The sequence below is a fragment of the Montipora capricornis genome, chromosome 3 (assembly GCF_036669925.1).
Source record: "Montipora capricornis isolate CH-2021 chromosome 3, ASM3666992v2, whole genome shotgun sequence".
In the NCBI taxonomy this organism is placed as follows: Eukaryota; Metazoa; Cnidaria; class Anthozoa; order Scleractinia; family Acroporidae; genus Montipora; species Montipora capricornis.
In genome coordinates, this window is record NC_090885.1 from 7877175 (window position 1) to 7896597 (window position 19423).

General features: G+C 41.0%; 1 protein-coding gene and 2 non-coding genes across 3 annotated transcripts in view; 1 reads left to right on the top strand and 2 right to left on the bottom strand.

The window, feature by feature from the left end:
- Trnat-agu (transfer RNA threonine (anticodon AGU)) overlaps positions 1-52 on the bottom strand; it is a 73-nt gene extending 21 nt beyond the window's left edge. Inside the window, exon 1 of the tRNA in view lies at positions 1-52. This exon is cut by the window's left edge and continues 21 nt beyond it. This is a non-coding gene — a tRNA (tRNA-Thr).
- Positions 53-625: 573 nt separating this feature from the next.
- On the top strand, positions 626-698 carry Trnat-agu (transfer RNA threonine (anticodon AGU)). The gene has a single exon. It is a non-coding gene; the product is annotated as a tRNA-Thr (tRNA).
- A 6498-nt stretch (positions 699-7196) lies between these two features.
- The window catches only part of LOC138042063 (neural cell adhesion molecule 2-like), a 42044-nt gene continuing 29817 nt past the window's right edge, over positions 7197-19423 (bottom strand). The window contains exons 3-8 of the mRNA XM_068887804.1: positions 14389-14550; positions 13298-13600; positions 12101-12259; positions 11550-11733; positions 10973-11023; positions 7197-7821 (exon numbers count right to left, since the gene is read on the bottom strand). Coding sequence (XP_068743905.1) covers positions 7788-7821; positions 10973-11023; positions 11550-11733; positions 12101-12259; positions 13298-13600; positions 14389-14550 — 893 coding nt within the window. The 3' untranslated portion in view covers positions 7197-7787. The remainder of the gene's footprint in view (positions 7822-10972; positions 11024-11549; positions 11734-12100; positions 12260-13297; positions 13601-14388; positions 14551-19423) is intronic.

A 19423-nucleotide genomic window follows, 5' to 3' on the forward strand; every position in this document is an offset into this window, starting at 1 on the left:
CCACGTCCCCCTGATCACTAGTCGGGTGTGATGACCACTACACTATCAGGACAACCATGCTGGCAACATGGCTGATTGATCACTTAGTGTGTGGCATTTACGTGGGACTCCCTAATGGGCCAGTTTTCCTATGTGATAACGCTGGATCAACATGTGATTCACAGGCGGACAAGGGTAATTAATTTAAAGAGTCAGTTAAGTAGATCCCTTGAGCCAACAACGTATCACCCCCAGGAGGATCGCAAATGGATTCACAGTCCAAGTTGAGGAGAAATTGAGAGAAAGTTACAGGAAACTCAACACTGGACAACTTCTGGGGAAAACTGTAATTGCCCTGAGCGGGATTTGAACCCACGTCCCCCTGATCACTAGTCGGGTGTGATGACCACTCAATTTCTCTCAATTTCTCCTCAACTTGGACTGTGAATCCATTTGCGATCCTCCTGGGGGTGATACGTTGTTGGCTCAAGGGATCTACTTAACTGACTCTTTAAATTAATTACCCTTGTCCGCCTGTGAATCACATGTTGATCCAGCGTTATCACATAGGAAAACTGGCCCATTAGGGAGTCCCACGTAAATGCCACACACTAAGTGATCAATCAGCCATGTTGCCAGCATGGTTGTCCTGATAGTGTAGTGGTCATCACACCCGACTAGTGATCAGGGGGACGTGGGTTCAAATCCCGCTCAGGGCAATTACAGTTTTCCCCAGAAGTTGTCCAGTGTTGAGTTTCCTGTAACTTTCTATATATATATATATATATATATATATATATATATCTAACTGCGGACAGTACTGTTTCTGTCTTTTAGGCCTCATCAGTGCAGTGCTGATGTCTGAGATGGAGGTTAAGCTTATAAAACCACCCCAAATGTCCCACACATGTGGTACATCTAAGCCATGCCAGAATGCTCAAACTAGCGAGCTAGTGAGCATGCGCAATTGCTAGTGGCAATGACTCATCCCAGTAGAGTGCTCAATTTGGACATGAAAGCAAAAGCTTTGTAATGCCAAAGAGCTGGCGAACTTCTCACAGGTCTAGTATATTTTAATCTCGTGTAAACGTTTCGCCCTTCGGGCTTCTTCAGTACACGCTAAAAAACTAAAAACTAAAAATACCTGGTACAACTGAACTTGCGCTATTTATACAAAACCATGAACCAAAAGGTGTAAAATGTTTAAAATTACAAAAAAATTATAAAAAATCACAATAATATGTCACGTAATATGTGCGGTTGGAATTCATTAAATGGACAATACGTGAGATAAGAAATAGTTAGCTCTATTCCGAAAAAGGCGTTAATCACCAGACATCGAAACTAATAATTTAAAATAAACAACAGGACTTTGTAAATCATGCAATCAGGTGGCCATATGATGAGCGCAAAACAAGATCCCAAGAGAAAGCCTCTAGAACCACGCCAGTATTAAAAACAACAGAACCCCGCCCAGGGGCTCTAAAAAGTAATAGAATCTCTGAACAGGGCCTGTAAGAATGCCGATCTGCACAGCGTAACTGAAAAAAAGCCCAACTGGTTGCACAATTACTCCAGTGAATGATTAATTAAACCTTATTCTATTTTTGGAATTAAACTCGGATTTTTTGTTCAAGCCTTAAGGTTGGAGGGTGCATAACTGTGCGCACCAAAAGGCCTCTCTTGTGAGTAAAACCTTGTCCATATCATCAGTAGGGTCATTAACAATTTTTTCAATAACAATGAACTCAAAGTCAGACATGTGATGTTCTTTTCTGTTGAAATGGACGGCCAATTCACACGTAGCCTTGTTGGTCAACATAGGCGATTTGTGATTCCGAAATCTGACCCTGAATTCATTCGATGTTGAACCTACGTATTGAATCTTGCATGTTTTACAGGTGACTAAATAGATGACATTCTTCGACCTACAATGTACATCCTGTCTAATGGAGTAAAAACGGCCTGTACAGGCGCTGTGAAAGATCTTATTTTCAACAAGATAATGTTTGCATAGATCACATTTGTTCTTACATTTAAAGCATCCTACGGGAGTATCATTGCTGTAATGGGTTTTTTTAGGCCTTGCTAGAATCTCTTTTATGTTTTTGGGTCTTCGATAAGAAGGAATAATTGACCCCTTTGGGAAAATCTGGGATAGCAATGGCGATTCATAAATAAGATGACTAAATGATTTGATGATTTTGCTGATGTTTGGTAGATGAGGGTTATAGTCGACTACAAGAGGAAAGACGATTTTTTTGTCTTTCGGTTTCGAGGCGAGTAAGTCCTCCCTGGGTGGATCTTTTGCCCTTAAAAATTGCTAATTGACTTCCGATGGATTATAACCTTTCTCAACGAGATATGTCTGGTATTCATCACTACGTTGGTCAAATTTTTCAATGGTTGAACAGTTTCTGCGAATCCAGGTGGCAACTCCAAATGGGATTGCCTTAGTACAATGCCTTGGGTGAGCACTATTACGTAATAAGTACATACGATGGTCAGTAGGTTTTGAATATACATCCGCTTGAATATACCCGTCAACCAATGAAAGTGTGAGATCTGAAACGTTGAGAGAGGTTTCAGATGATACTACAGTAAATTTTACGGTGGGATATAAAGCATTAATGAAATCAGTGAAATCATTAAGTTTAGTGACACCTTGCGTCCATAGATCGAAAATGTCGTCTCTATACCGCCACCATAATCTGGGTTTGATTGTACCGGACTTAGCCTTTTGGTCAATAACTCCCATTGCTAAATCAGCGTAACTACAAGCATTTTTCGGGCCCATAGCAGTTCCATGAATTTGTAAGAAATGGTTGCCCTGAAAGTTGGAATTGTTGTGTTCAAGACAGATCTTGACAGCTTCAACAATACATGGAGTGGGTGGGACCTGAATTTCACGCGAATTGAGAGCATCGGTAACAGCTTTAATTCCCAAGTTGTTATCGATGTTTGGAAACATCGAGACAACGTCCCAAGAAACGAGAAGAGTACCTTTGGGGAATGGCCCATCCTTATTTAGATCTTCGATTTTTTGCAATAAATGAGTTGTATCTTTGACATAAGAGGGCAACTTTTGAGCTAATGGTTTGAGATAGTATTCTGTAAGGGCTGAAAGATTTTCAATAGCTGTCCCGCAACAAGATGTAATTAACCGTGAGGGGTTCCCTTCTTTATGTGTCTTAATTGTGCCGAAGGCTTTGCACGTTTTAGGTTTGTCGTTAACAACCCAGTTAGCGATGTCCTTATCGAAATGTCCCTCGAGTAGCCACTTATTACTCCACTTACTGATGCTGTGAACGGAGTTGATGCCAGGAAAAGCGCAGATTTATAATTTTGTCCCTCTTGGGGGGAATCTGAGCCTTTTGACTGGTTAATTTGATTTTGATCAAATTCCAATGATCGACCACTTCTGTCCCAATCATATGGCGATGGCAAAAACCTGAGCGAAGCTTGATAATCGAGCAGGATTTTGAGGTTGCAGAGCCGTGTAAATGCGACGATTTTTGGCATGAACTGAACACTACTGTGAGAAAATAAAATAAATAAAATTGTCTCTCATTAGGATTAAAGAGTTCCTCAAAATAGTAACAATAAGAGCAAGGTGACACACGCTAACACCAACCCGGTGTGGCAAACACATGTGTCACCTTGCTTTTATTGTTGTTCTAAAGATAGTCTTTGAGCTGGGGGCCGTCGGTTCCGCTGCGGATAGCGGCGAGGTTCAGCACTCTCACTGACATGACTACGTGGTAATGAGTGGGCTAGGATGCCGTCATCAGGCTCGCGAGCTGTAACTTGGACGTCGGCCTGCAACTTCTTAAAAAAGGATGAGTTTCTGGTAATCTTCCTCCCTTCGCTCGCAGCAGTAACCATCGTGCCCTTGCCGTTCATGCCAGGTTTGGGGTTATAGGGGGTTCCGGAGATGCTGCGCGAGGAGTTACGCCTGACGAGGACCTTGTCCCCGGTTGCGATATTGCTCGGATTCACGTACACACTACGGTCAGCATACGTTTTCATCTTTGCCTTAGGCAGCTGGTCACGGTGGTTAATGGATGCTGGGTCTCCTGAACGACTGGTCACATTGGGAAGTCACTTTGATACGCTTTGGTCTCTTGAATAACACGGTGGCTGGTGGCTTGCCTGTTGAAGAATGTGGGATCACTCTGTAGTTACGGAGCATATTGTGTAACTCGTGTTTCCAGGGGCGGTGCTCCACAATAGCCGCTTCAATCGTCTTCTTGATTGTGCGCATGAACCGTACTACTCCTCCGTTCGCTTTAGGCCATTTGAGGGTTATCTTTCGGTGGTCAAATCCCGAGTTCTTGGCAAAGGACTTAAGCGCCTTCTCGTTGAACGGTGGGCCGTTGTCGGTACGCACTTGAGCTGGTACGCCAAAATCTACGAATATCTTGTGGAGACGTGGCATGATAACCGGTGCAGACACTGAAGGTATGAACTCCACAATAGGGTAGGTGTCCTACATCCGACAATTCCTTAAAATCAGCAATAATCTGATGCCAGGGTTCCTCTGGCAGTGGTGACATGTTGAGTGGCTCGCGCTTGGTTTCTAAGGTTGTCGCTTGACACGCAAGGCATGCATTACCGTTGATACCCAGAAACCATACTTTTTGCTTTGTCTTGATTCTGCTGTTTTGTCGGCTGGAAAAACTGTACTTGCTTTGAATTGGGCCACCCCCCTCCCCCGCCCCCTTTTTTGTTCGTTTACCGTCGAATGCATTTCCTGATATTGGGTCGGTTGATCGGATTGAAAAAAAAAGACCAAAAAAAAATTTCATAAGTACTCTCGGACTAGGAGGTCTTGTACCCCTGCGTCATTGCTTTGGAGCCTGGAAACAGCAAGACCTAAAATCAATATTGTGGAAAAGTCGGTTGATGACGAATGACGTCAAAAGTTAATATCTACATATTTGGGTGAACTAAAGGCACAATATTCTGCAAAAAAATAGTTATGTCGTAGAGTTAGAGTTAAGTTTCCAAAATCCTCAGCCAACATTCCTAAAAGCTAACCTTAGGCTTAAAGTTAGCTTTTAGGATAGTTTAGGATACTGTATTTCTGAATTCAGGATTTAGGCCTTCCAAAATCTTGAATTCCGGATTTTGGAAACTTAACTCTAACTCTTATGTCATAATTCTATAAAAATAACTCTATTGCTAGTCAACTTCCGGAAAAACTTTTCTTAATAACATTTAAGAAATTTTGTAAAAACAGTTACAAAATACACGGTTAAAATATACACGACGTTTTGACGACCTCGAACGTCGTTATCAAGTAAAAAAAAGACAGTATGAATATTCTATAAATACACACACAAAAAAAAAAGAAAAAACAATAGTTCATTAATTAAGAAAAAAGTTAGCATAAAAATATGCTACAAGCTAAACAAAAAGTTAGCATTGGTGGAGTCACTCTTAGTGTCAAGGCTAGGCCTCATTTATTTCATAAATAGCATTTCGTAAACGAGACCGTCAAGTTTCCCGTGGCACTTTTTACCTACCAATAGCTGAATACTTGAGTTCAGCAATGCGTTGATGAAGGTGTCGGGTTGTATAACCGACGTAATCTGCATCAAACAGATCACATACAAATTTCAAAACAACGCAATGCTGACTTACAATACTCGGCTTCATTTCTTTGGGCTTAACATCCTGCTTTAAGAAAAGTTTTTGTTCGCATTTTTTTTATAGATACTAGTTGTTGATACATGAAAACTACCAACCTTTTTTCCTTTGGTGTAAATTCTCCTCTCTCCCCTCGTGAAAGGTAGCCTCCCCTTCCCCCTTTTTCAACATTGGAAACAAGTAAACATACACGAACATATACATTGGGTATCTTTACAATTGTTTTGCAACATTTGGGTAGAGGGGGGGGGGGGTGACTACCGATGAAAAAATTGTTTTCCTTCAAATTCAAAATACTACTGTTATTTCGAAAGCGTTAGTTTTGGTAAATTGCCTCAACACATTTGTCCGTGATTGTGGCCCAAGCACTATCCCAGTAAATATGTTATCACAACAGCCGAAAGAGATGGAAGACGCTCATCGAGTTCGAAAAAAAGTTGCAACCAGCAACAAATCCCGCTTGCGCAGACGTTACAGGTGACATCAACATAGAGAAACAAATATTCTGGAAATAAAATCAACAGAAGTACTAAGCCAAACAGGCCAAAGTCCCCCTATCAAACCATCCAAAAGAACCAAGTGCCCGCGGGGCTGGCTGGCACAGAGAAATAACTGACGAAATGATGAAGCTACGTATACGTGTAAAACAGACTCCGGCCCCCAATTAGGTATGGATGAATGTATGAATAATATCACAAACCATTGAAGTAGGAAGGCTGGAAAACTTTGCCTCTGATTGGAAGTTGCTAAAAAAACGACACAAATACCTGAAATTCGTGTGGCAAGGCAAACTATTTCGGGACACCTCTTTGCCAAAGGCTTTTGAGAGTGCACCTAGATTATTTACTAAACTTCTTTAACGTGTCTATACAGTGCTTAGCCAGCAAGGGCACTTGCCAGACTGTGAACAAAATGCCTATTTCAACGGTTAGGTTTTGCTGTACGCGAAGCAACGTTGGTACTTATACCAACTCAAATGCTTTTTTGCTTGGTTGTGTTATCAAGTCAATAACTAAGGGGATCAAACTCACTGACATCAAAGCAAAGAATCTTAAAAATTAGTGCCACTCATATATAAGCATTGTATTCGGAACTGTTGAAAGTAGAGGACGCATGTGCTTAGTAGGGCCCTCTAGGGCCTTGTTTTCGGTTCTAGAGGGAATCTGGGGGCATGCCCCCACTCCAACAAATTAGAAGTCCTGGAAACGTATTATCCTGCATCTTTAGATGAAAGATAGGATATCCCGCCATACCAAAACACTGTTTGAGTCTCACTTTCCTAATAGTTTAAGAAGGTAATTGCAATTTTGAAGGATAAAGTCCTTGCTATTAGTCTCGGCCTTGAAGTATTTAAGCCTTCATGTATATGAACGTAATTAATGACAAGTATGGAAAGGCTCGGATTACCTCCATGAATCTAACACGTTCCGCATCAGACTTTTTCGTGATGTTGTGCCTTTCCTGAATTGAAATCAAACCTTCATTGTCTAGTTCAGTAATCGTGGATTAAATTAATTGTGCCAACCGAAACAAAGAATAATCAACACCACAGTGACTGTTTCTCCTTTTCAAAATAGCGTTTATATCATTAATCTTTAGGCCTATAAAATATTACACTAAGTATTTTGTCACTATCACACATTACCGTCAAAATAACGTATTCCCCAGATTTAACCCAGCAGGTTATAAACAATAAAAAGCTATGAAAAAACAAAAACGAATGCAACAACCCCAAATATTGCCTTTAAACTCTAAATATCTTTTGTTTTGCAACCATCTGACACCTTATACATACAGTTGTCCTTTTCTTGAAATGAAATCAAAACCTTACTAACTCAGGGGTTTAGTCGTTGGTGTAGTAGACAACTGCACTTCTCCTTTTTAAAATATGCTTATAACTTAAACATCCACTAACGGTCTGTGCTAATTTTGTCACTATAACGCAATACTGTGGCACAATAACGTATTCCCCAGATTTAACCCAACAGGTTATGGACGTTATGGGCAAAGATTACAAGTGCGTAACTGATAAAGCTGTTGAAATTCCTCTCAAGCGAATATATTAATTTTCTGTCTAACAGTAAATACGTTTGCATTTAAAAATAAACTTGCACTCGACCCAACGACAGTAAATCTCTGCTTTCTGTTTTTCGAGGTCACAGCTTGTTCCTTGCGGAGATCAAAGTCGTGCTGTTAGGAAACAAAAGGAAATTAAATTAGTCTGGCTAAAATACAAATAGAAAGACAAAATACTGATACACTACTACCACTACCAGTACTGCTACTCCTCCTCCTCCTCCTCCTCTCCTCCTCCTCCTACTCCCCCTCCTCTTCCAGCTCCACCTTCTACTCCTTCTCCTTCTTACTCCTACTACTCCTTCTCTTCCTCCTCCTCTTCCTACTACTTCTACTCCTCCTCATCCTACTCCCTCTCCTCCTCCTCCTTCTCCTCCTCCTCCACCTACTCCCTTTCCTCCGCTTCCTACTCCTACTCCCTCTCCTCCTCCTTCTCCTCTTCCTCCTACTACTACTCCTCCTTCTCCTTTTTGTCCTCCTCCTACTACTACTACTCCTTCTCCCTCTCCTCCTTCTACTACTCCTACTCCCTCTCCTCCTCCTCTTCGTCCTACTACTACTCCCTCTCCTCCTCCTCCTTCTCCTCTTCCTCCTCCTACTACTACTACCACTCCTCCTCCTTTTCGTCCTCCTCCTACTACTACTAGTACTACTCCTTCTCCCTCTCCTCCTTCTACTACTCCTACTCCCTCTCCTCCACCTCCTCCTATTCCTTCTCCTCCTCCTCCTTCTCCTCCTCCTACTACTACTCCTCCTCCTCCTCCTCCTCGTTCTTCTCCTCCTCCTACTCCTTCTCCTCCTCTTCCTCTTCCTCTACTTCCTACCCCACTCCCTGCTCCCACTACTACTACTACTACTACTACCACCACCACCACCACCACCACCACCACCACCACAAGAATGATACCAATCGCGCATCGTCAACTTTCATAGGGTTAAACATCGGATTTCATGTATTTGGCGGATTTCAAGGAAATAAGCTTCAATACAACTCTTATATTGCAAACGGAAAAGACGGATTTTGCGGATCTATAATAATGATAATAATCATTATCATCATCACAATCATGATATTAAGGCTTCGTAGCAGCATGAAATAGGATATTGCTTTGATGAACCACCCAATATTTTTGAAGTTCATTTTTTAATAAAAACAATACATGTTTCGGATGAGACATGATCCATCGTCAGTTGTACATTAAGAAATAAAATGAAATATGCAATAAGTAGTATAACAAAGTCAGATATTAACGAGAATAATTAAGGGTGAAGACGCGAAACAAAAAAAGTGAAACTATTTAAGCTAAGAAGGAGATTAATAGTACGGAAGGGATAAATTAAGATGTTTGACCTGAGAATTTAAGGACGACTGCTCCCAAAGGATGTGCATGGCTTCCTTGATTTTTAATTGGACGTTTGTGGACACAGAGTCGAGAATTTTGAAACAATCTTGTGAACAAAGAGAGCGACAATTTTCAGAACTTGTCAGGTGTTTAAAGATGTGGAAATGTTTGTCAGAGGAGATATGTTCACGGATGCGAGAGGCGAAGTGTCTGTTGGTTTCACCAACATAACAGGCACTACAGCCTGCACATGGGCAAAGTCTGTTACGAACCTAGAGGGCTGTATGGGATGCCAGTCCATCGTAGGGTTAACCCCAGCATTAAATTCGCTCGTACCCTTTTATACACCTGGGTGAAGAGGGGACCACGAGAGTAAAGAGTCTTGCCCAAGAACACAACACAGTGACCGCGGCCAGGACCCGAACACGGACCACTCCATCCGGAATCGAGCACACTAACCATGAGGCCACCGCACCTCCCTCACGGCCTGTATATATAACTCATAAATGACTAGCCATCGTAAATCCGTGTGTCTTCATTTATCCGTTTCATATTAATTAATCTAATTCTTAGCTTAAAGAAAGCAACTAAAAAAGCCACTAAAAGATCACATGTTTAACACAATGGAATGCTAAAGTTTTGGTGGACGAAAAGGAACACTCAGTTGGAAAAAAAATGAAACAAAATTGAAATTTTAGAAATGTGATAGAAAAAGAAGAAAAAGAAATGGGAAAAATAGAAAAAAAGTTCTGTCAGGCACGTCACAATGCAAACAGAGGGAGGGTCAGTGACCGAGAGATAAAGATCTGTTAGACAGGGATGACGACCAGAACTGATGATAGAGGCAAATGAAGTAAGATGTCACAGCTGATTGATGGAACATTTTCGAATGAGGCGAATGTGGAGGAAAATCGAACGGCAAAAAAATACAATCTTTGTGGCGTTCAAAATACGGGAAGGAAGACTTGGATTCAAAGTTGAGAATATTCCGATAGTAACTGGATGTCTTGGCGGCTGGATGAAACGAATACGGAATTAAGTGAGGGCAGCGATCAGGAACGAAGAGAAAAAGAAAGGATTTAAATTGGCAATGAATTGTTTGAGGCAGTGCTTTATAAAAGTGAGTCAATTGTGAGAAAAAAAATATTGTGATTGATCCAGCCAGGCTAATAGTTTTATCAATGCTGATGCAAATGTACAGGGCTAAGCATCTTTGATGACCTTAATTAGCACCCTGTTGGAAAGTGCCTGTCGACATCGCTCAATAACTTTAAATGTGAACGATTGAAGTGGTACATCAGAATGAGAGGTGGATAAAGGCAATAAGTGAGTAAGCCTTAAGCCCGTAAACAATTGTACATAGGTTCAATGATGCTAAAGACAATAAAATTAACCATCACGATCGCGATAACGATCACGATCAAGATCACAATCTATCCTTTATTCCTGTGAAGTCATTTTTCTGGTTCACGTCGTACACCCTCTATAGCTGTAGTCTCTCCTTCGCAGGCGTTCTTTGTGCGGTCACGCAACGCTCCTCCCCACACAAACATGTTTGGGAGGAGCGTTGCGTGACCACACAAAGAACGGCTGCGGAGGAGACTATTGTTGGTTTTCACTCACGCGATCAACAGCCATGTTTTTCAACGAAAACAAAAGAAAACGTTTGCATAATAATGTGGGTCAATTCCAAGAGGATTGGGTCGGGACACAAATATGGCCGCCGTTTAATCAAAAAGAAGCTCGACGGTTCATCGAGTGGCAAATTCAGTCCTTCTAGTATCTTGATTACTCTTTAGCCACTACTGAAGATTCTCGCTAAACAGTGAAAGGCCACTGCCTCCAATTTCCGGTTTAAGAGCCAAGTAATTAAACCGCGTGCAAAATATAATAGGGCCGGGAATGGGGATTGAAACACCTACCTTAGAAATAGCATCACCAGCACACAGCTGTCGCATATTTGACGAGTTGATCTGCGGTTAAAAACAAATATTTTAGTTCAAGGAAGTACCTAAAAGAATTATTTTTATTCCAGTGTTTTAAATATTCTCCCAGACTGGTTAATGGACAGAGAATCCCTCTATAATTTTGCTAAAAAAACAAAACCGGCTTGATCCCAGTTGCTTAAGGGTGCAATGATTTTTTTCCTTCTTTTGCATTGTGAAGTTGGTTTCCCACCCTCTTGATATAAGGACAGAAAAGAATCGTTGAGTCAGCTGGATGCGGTTTGTTCGGTATAGTTACACAAACGTACAAAGAAAAATGGAATCACTTCATTGCACTTGCTAGTTACTGATATACGATTAGTGTTGAATTAGAGGAAAATCAACACGTCTGCTGCCAGGAGGTGGTTTTATCTTTCTTCAATCATTTTTCTGTGTGGCCTTATAGCAAACTGGTTGCGGTCAGCGATAACTGACATTGACCAAAGGACCCTTTCACACCCTTGTCACCCACGGGTAAATTCAGCAAGCATTTGAACCATGGTACGGTAATTACCTTTGTCCACTAACGACAAGAGTGAAACGCTGGCAGTTATCTCTGTTGGAATGACTTGATGAGCAGTTGGATGAAAGACAACAGTAATAATATCCAGCATCACTGTATTCTAAGTCCGATACCGTCAAGATGTAAGACTCGTCCTTTCCACTTTTCTTCATTCCGTACTTTTCATCTGATTCATCTGTTCAAGAAGAGAGTGAAAGGACTCATTTAAAAGCACTCTTTTGAACAATTGTTTCATGCAAACGAGAAAGTACTTGTGAAGGTCGAGTTAAGGTGCACGATGAAAGCTTGGAAATCAGTGAACTGAGTGTGGTGGCGATGATAAGACAACAGCAACCGCGTTGATTCAGTTGAAGTTACAAATCATCTCCAACTACAGTGCCCAAGTTGAAATTTCATCATGGACTGGATCTAAGATCTTTAGGATTCTTTTAAAACGATGCTTTGATTGGCATATCATCCATTTTCACCCATGCAACAGAACATGTAATGTCCTTTTAGCACTTAGTTTATCAAGTAGTGTAACGTATAAACATCACCCTTACTTATACACTTGGAAGGTATTATGGAGTCCTTCTTAAATGCTTCCACTTGCCATTGAACTTCCAATGGAAATCCTTCAGCTCTGCACTCAAACGACACTTGTTGTCCCTTTTTCTTGTCAACCTTGAGTTCCTCCAAGGCTTTATCAATCCACGGAGCAACTAGCCAAAGAATCAAAACTGTGAGCATTTGTGACGCTTCTATTTGATTAAAGTAACGTAAGTTTGGTTTTTACTAGCAAGGCAAGCATAAAAACGAGCAACATGCACACGAGAATTCAATAGCGTTTTGATCATTCGCATCCAAGTACTTTTGCTTAGAACAATAATTAACAACAATTTGAGTTAAGTGAATCATTAAAGACCCGGAGATCCCAGCTTAAACACCCGCTCTGACCACTCATTGAATTTGATCCTGCTGTCCCTGGTTCAACTTCTCGCCTGTACTAATACTAGCCACCTTGTTTGCCTCCAGCCCGTTGAGATTCTTAACAGTTGCTGTTTTAGTTTCGTTGATTTTGTTTCATTGACCCTGAGAAGCTCCTATGGGGAGAGGTCAATATTCCATTTTCGAAATATCAAATATTCAGCGTGATAGTGAGGCAGTAAGGAAAAAAACACAATACAAACACGTTGTTCTTAGAAATATTGTGGGGAAAGGAGAAGAAATATTTTGCGACTGCAGTAGGTTTGAACATGCAATTAATTCCTATCGGAAATATATTTCACAATCTTTTCCAGTATTACGTCAACATCCATTTATTATTTGTATGTACATAGAAGCAATGCAATGTAAACTCACATTGTACCTGAAGAAGGCTGGTTTGGTCAGCCGAAATATAGTACACCACTAAAATCAAATCTACGTTGTATCGACTCTTGCTCAAAATATTTAGCTTCTCAACTTATAATTACGCCGATCACATCAAGCCGCTTATCCAACGTACACCGACAGGAAGATTGTCCACGGTTGCCTGCTTCAAAACTCATGTATGTAAGGCCTGAACGAGCTCGACAACCCATTGCAGATACGTCGGGAGTTTCTTCTGTTTGTTTACAAAGGACAGCGACCAACACAAACGTTTCGGCTACTTTAGTCACAATGCACATATGAACAGTCATATAAGGATATTTTTCTGCGCCTCTTCGAAATCCGCTCCTGAACTCTAAGATGAAAGCGTGAGAGAACTGACTACTCACCCGTGATCATTGCGACATCTGTCACGTTATACTTCAGGGAGTTGCGTACAAGCACTTCAAGAACACAGGTGTAACTACCTCCGTCTTTTGTACCAGCGTCCTTGATAACTAACGGTGCCAAACAATCCTCAGGACTTCTTGGATCTGGACATCGCATAACTTGCAATAACATTTCATTCTTGAACCACGATATTTTCTTGAGGTCCGCTCTTCCCGTGTTTGTTAAGTTGCACGTCATCGCGACATTTTGTCCATGTTGCAAAACTCCAGGCTTCGTGACATGAACTCGGGGAAGTTCGTCATCTATAAAAAGCATGAAATGTTTAAGACCTGCAGGCTCCAGGTGTTGAAAGAGTGGATAGAGCTTACCATAACAACAACAACAACAACAAATTTAATACAAGTCCATAAAGTTACAGACAGAGACTACTTCAGTTCTACTTGCAAATAGCACGCCGGGCTAATCAGGGCAGAAAGTACGAAGACATGTCACCAATCTACGCAATATTCTTGTTGAAGGAAAGATGAAATTGATCACAGAAGCTATAAAGATAATGAGAGTTGGGGAAAATGAGGGCCGGAGATTTGTATTCTATTCATCTCATCTATTAGCGTATTCATATCATCAAAACAGCCTTATTCTAAACATTTGCCCATGTAATAGAAAAACTAATATCCACTGCCAACGCAGCTCTTATCTGCGGATTAGATATGTGGGTAGAGCTAAGCATCTTTGGAACCTCCAGAGTGTACTACTCACAGATCAGCGCCTAAAATGATTCAAGTTCTGCGCTTTTGATAAAAATGTGGACTCCGACGTTCGTATGCTTTATTTGTCGTCAAGTTTTAATTTGCGTATTAGTTGAACGTCTTATGTTTAGTAGAGTTGTTTCAGCTTAATAGACTGATTGTTAGGTAGTTTCGAAACTAGGAAATTGATGGGTCATAGCTTTTAAACCTTATAATGGGAAAAGGGAGGGTCATGAAAAATATAGTAGATAAAAGATGGAGTGTCACCAAAAATTCTGCTTATGGAAGTCACTGGACTTGTAGCAATATCAGGAGATTTATAACGTCGCAATAATACTCACATGTGATCACATTGATAGTGAATCCATGCATACTTGGGGAAGAGTCACCGACTGCAAAAGCATGACACTCATACCTTCCCAGCGATCCGACATGACTGTCATCTTCTTGGGTAACATTTTTAATGAACATTGTAACAAAAAGCTTCTTCAATTGCTTTCCACCTGCAAAAAAACGTTCGTATGCAAATTGCAGCAAAATATTGGACTTCCGTCGTCGGAAATAAGATAGATAGCTCTTGGTATCCACCACCATGGACCGCGACAGAACCTGCTAAATTTCGGCTCAGTTCTTTAGTTTTCTAATCTACTCTAAAATGTTCTCACACAAAAATTCGCTATTCTCCCCACACAATTTAACGTTACCATTATCACTATCGTTATCGTTATCGTTACCGTTACTGTCATCACGATCGTGATCATCATCGCCATCATTGTTATTATTTTAATCATTACTATTCTGTGATTCTCTTTTAGTTCTCTGATATCCTTCTGGATCTTCTCATCAGTCCTGTCTGAGTAGCTTCCAGCAGCTTCTGCAATGTGTGAGCAGTACCGAGAATGGCCGACAATTGTGCCCTTCCAAAGATGTCAGGTAAATCTAATCATACCACTGAGGTCTTTGCAATGTTCGAGATGTTTAAGTGTACCAATCACGATGGGTATCACTAACACTTTCGGCGCTCTACAAAAGCTATTAATTTCGAATGCTAGGTCCTGATACCTTTCCACCTTCTCCTCCTCTGTCGTAATGTTGTTCTGGGGCCGTTTCTCAAAAGTCCCGAAACTTTACGGGTCGTTTTCGGGTGTCACAATTCCCTTTGTATCTCAAGAACGGAGAGGTTTTAATTCGTCAAACTTCACAGTTATTTTTCTTTTTGTTGCCTTGAAAACATGTTAAAAAATCGGCTTTCTAAAACAAGCGGTTGGCAATTTCACAAATAGCTTTTCGGGCCCGAAAAGTTTTCGGGACTTTCGAGAAACGAGCCCCTGGTCCGCTGACACCGCTATGTCTTTACGTGTCGACCCCCGTGTGTCTTTCTGGGCTGTCTCGGTGTTTTAAAATCCATTGTGGTCTGTATGCTGCTCAACCGGTCCTCATGACTTCAAATGGACAGCACCTTACACAAAATGTTTGCTGTATCTAGTAATGCCGATTTCCGCAGACTCCCGATTTTAAGCCCTTTGCCTCACTGACTGGGGTAACAGGGCAATGTTGGTGGTATTGATCCAAGTGCCCTTATCACTACATGGATAACTGCTGTCTTTCTGTTCCACATCCCATTTCCATATCCAGTCTCAGTTCTGCATAGTTTTCGATTTTCTCAAACTCTCTTTTCACTGTGTGACTGTCACCTGGCACCGAAGCAACCATGCAAACATTGATTTCCCCACTCCCTTGTCCATTCACAAGGGTAATGTCCGGCTTGGAATGTTCAATTCTCTGAATGTTGAGGTCCCAGAGAATGTTAACTTGATCATTCTCTAAGACACACTCTAGCACATGTTGGTAGTCCACCTCCCAATGACATGACACTGACCATACTTCTTACAAAGATTGCAGTGAAAATGCATTCATACCATATCGTGTCACCGCTTATAATCTTTCTGTGCCACCATTTTGCATGCACTTACAATTTGTGTGTAAAATTGTCAACTCTTTCTCCGCAAAGGCGTCAGATATCAGAGCATTCTTGATGATACATGATACTTTTCACCGAGTTCGGACTAAATACGTGATCATGGGGCGTGATTAATAAACTCTCGGTTTTCCTCTTTTAAGAGAGATGAGCCACTTCCGAGAGACTCCGCTCTTAAGGTCTTCGTTTCTCTGCGGAACTGGTCATGTAGAGGCATCTTTTCAACCAGGGTAGCCTTCTCCACTTCTATACTTTTCTTGTTGTCAGTTTTGTTTTCAGTTGCACTCCCATCTCAACCCACCCTACGTTTTCGGCTCGTAAGTAGCGCTATAATATATGTATGCTTAGTCAGCGAACACTGCATAGCGTCGAACTTCGCTTATTTCACTTCCTCCCACAAGTACGGGCTGACTTTTATGTAACGAGCCGTCTTCAGTTACCGAAAAGTCGATCCGACTCAGTTTGTGTATGTTTGAAAACCCTCTACGTGCCACATACTGCAGAAGTGTTTCATCACTGGTTGATAGATAAAGTTCTTTCCCTTGTAATACAATCTTCGATGCTCGTCAAACCCCTCCCTTAATGCGGGACACATAAAACCGGCTCACATGAGCTTTGGGACGCAGTGCACGATAGGCAGTCACGATTTTTTTAGTTCTTATTTCTGGATCATCTAGTTTCTCATTTCTGTTCAAGTTGACAACTGCGACACTGTATCTACCAACGGCCACATGCAGCCCAAAAATTAATACCCTTTTGGGATGATTTTGGTCTTCAAAAGACTGACGTCTCAGCCTCTTCACATACTCCTGCCGTCACTCACTCATTTAAGACATCATCCAAGACATAAAAGGACACTTCGTGTTGGATGTCAAAATTGGGCGTGCATATAATTAGGTGAATTTCTGGACATAATACTGCATATGCGAATTGTCTGGACCATTCCTATTCAGATCATCCATGAAAAACAAATGATTGATTCCTTGGCCTTCTTTCCCAAGGTGATATCATATCCCAGACTCTCGCAATGTCTGGTTCAATATATCACCATCGTCATTATCATTATCATTATCATTATCATTACTATGAGATTCTCTCCAGCTTTCAATTCTTGCTGGGTGTTCTATGCCACGTCTCAGCTCCTTCCCGCAGCTCCAACTTCCTGAGGTTGAATTCGGGCGATTACATGTTTACAAGAGAAAATGAGGGGACAGAGAAGGAGGCTCCCGGTCCAGCCCTTGGGATATGTCATGTCCACGAAAGTTATTTTTAGACGAGCGGAAGTCTTCCGAGACGTTCGCATACAGGCCAACCTCGGTCCGATGTTTGAAAGAAAATATATATTCATTAGCCTTCCACGTGCGCCATCATTTTCTCTTTTCACTAAGAACCTGAGAGCGAAGCAAGACTGCATGCGGGCGTCTCGGAAGACAGACATCCCCTAGAACAAAGACTTCCGCTCGTCTAAAAATAACTTTCGTAGACATAACATATCCCGGCCAACGCCTTGAGCCTCCCTCTCTGTCCCCTCATTTTCTCTTGATGTTTATGATTCCTGTTGTTGCTGTCTTATTTCATCAGTGATCCGTGTTGATGTAGCCTTGGTTGTTTTCTCAACGTGTGCGAGTTTATCCTGTAGATTTTGTGCCGTTTCATTCAAGTGCTGGTAACCCAAGCTGTTCCAGTAGTTCAGCGTTAAATTCATTATCCCGTCTTTCCGGCCATTCTCTTTTCTAGGAAAGTTTTCGGATTGATGAAGGTCTGTCGCTTTCTTTTTACATTTTATAAGATCGATACATATTCTCTCCGTCCATGTTGTTCTACCAAGTTGGATTCTTTCCTCACTCATTTTGCAACTAAATTCGTTTCTTGATACACTTTAAGTGGGCGGTAGATTGTAGGGGAGACTTCGTCCGCCATTTTATAAACCTTAGATGATGATGATGATGATGATGATAATAATAACAATAATAATAATAATAATAATAATAATAATAATAATTATTATTATTATTATTATCATCATCACTATTATTATTATTATCATTATGATTATTATTATGGTAGTGGCAGTGGTAGTGGCAGTAGTACAAGTCAACTCTCGTAAGCGGACACCATCGGGAATGAATGAGTTGCCAGTAATCGGATCCCTGTTTGTACGCAATGGGTTCTGAGATCGCCTCGGGGCAAACATTGCAAGTCGCTGTAAGAAAAGGTATGGCGGAAACTTACTTCGACGTCCAAAAAACGATTTTGGAGAGAGATAAACCCATTTTTCGACAGGGATTTATCAGAAATCGATTTGGGCAACGTTGATACTTTTTGTTTGAATAACCGTGAAATATGGGATAAAATTTACTCGGATTAACCTCGCTCGCGTGAGGATCCGTAGGGTTTATTGCTGTGTATTGTGAAATTGACATCTTACCATGGTCTCGAAATATTACAAAATTAGGTACAAATCTGGAGGAAATAACACAATAAAGTCTTTTCCGTTGTATTTACATGTGTCTAGGCTGTTTTCCTATTAGTTACGTCTTGCTTAAACGAATTATGGCTTCAGGAAATATACCTCCTCAAAGGAGAGAAGTCGTTGTCAGAGGAGATGGAAATTGTTTTTGCAGAGCTGTTGCTCTTTGGAGGGATGAAATCAGCCATGAGAAACATGAGAAAATCCATAGGTGAAGTTCTGTCATGATTGATTGAGAAAAATCCACGGCTTTCGAGCCGGTGCTATCTCTTGTTCATTGCAAACCAATGGGCAGCTTGCTTTCCCGCAGACAAATAGAGACTTGACAAATGGAGATTTTGTTTTAATTGCAAGTTAACGACAAATTTCATTGCCAAGAGTCAATTATTATACCTGGGGTGTCCGCTTAAGGGAGAGCGTAAACAAAAGAAAAATCCAATTTAAAAATTTCGAAAGTGTCCGCGTCCGTTTACGAGAGAGTGTCCGCTTACGGAATAAGTAAATACAGACTGGGTGCTTTCGATTGGGAAATCCGGATTTAAATCTTAAAATATGGATCTTCAGATTTCCAATGGAACAAAAAATCTGAAAACTGATTTTGTCGTAGATTTCACCAATTGGAAATCCATGTCAGAAAGCATTTCAATTAGATTTCCCAATCGAACGCATCCAGAGTTTGACAGGAAGGTAAAATGGGGAATTTAAAAAGTGTCTGTAAGTAGAGCTGTCCGCTTACGAGAATGTCTGTTAGCGGAGTGTCGAATATTTTCCTACTTAGAAATGTATAAAAACAACTTACTAGCAAGAAACCACATCAGAAGGCACTAATCAAACCACCTACGCACTCAAGGGATCTTGCTGATCATTCAACTTTTGCATTTGTTGTATTATTTATGCTCGATTCCGAACAAAAATCACTTGAATACCT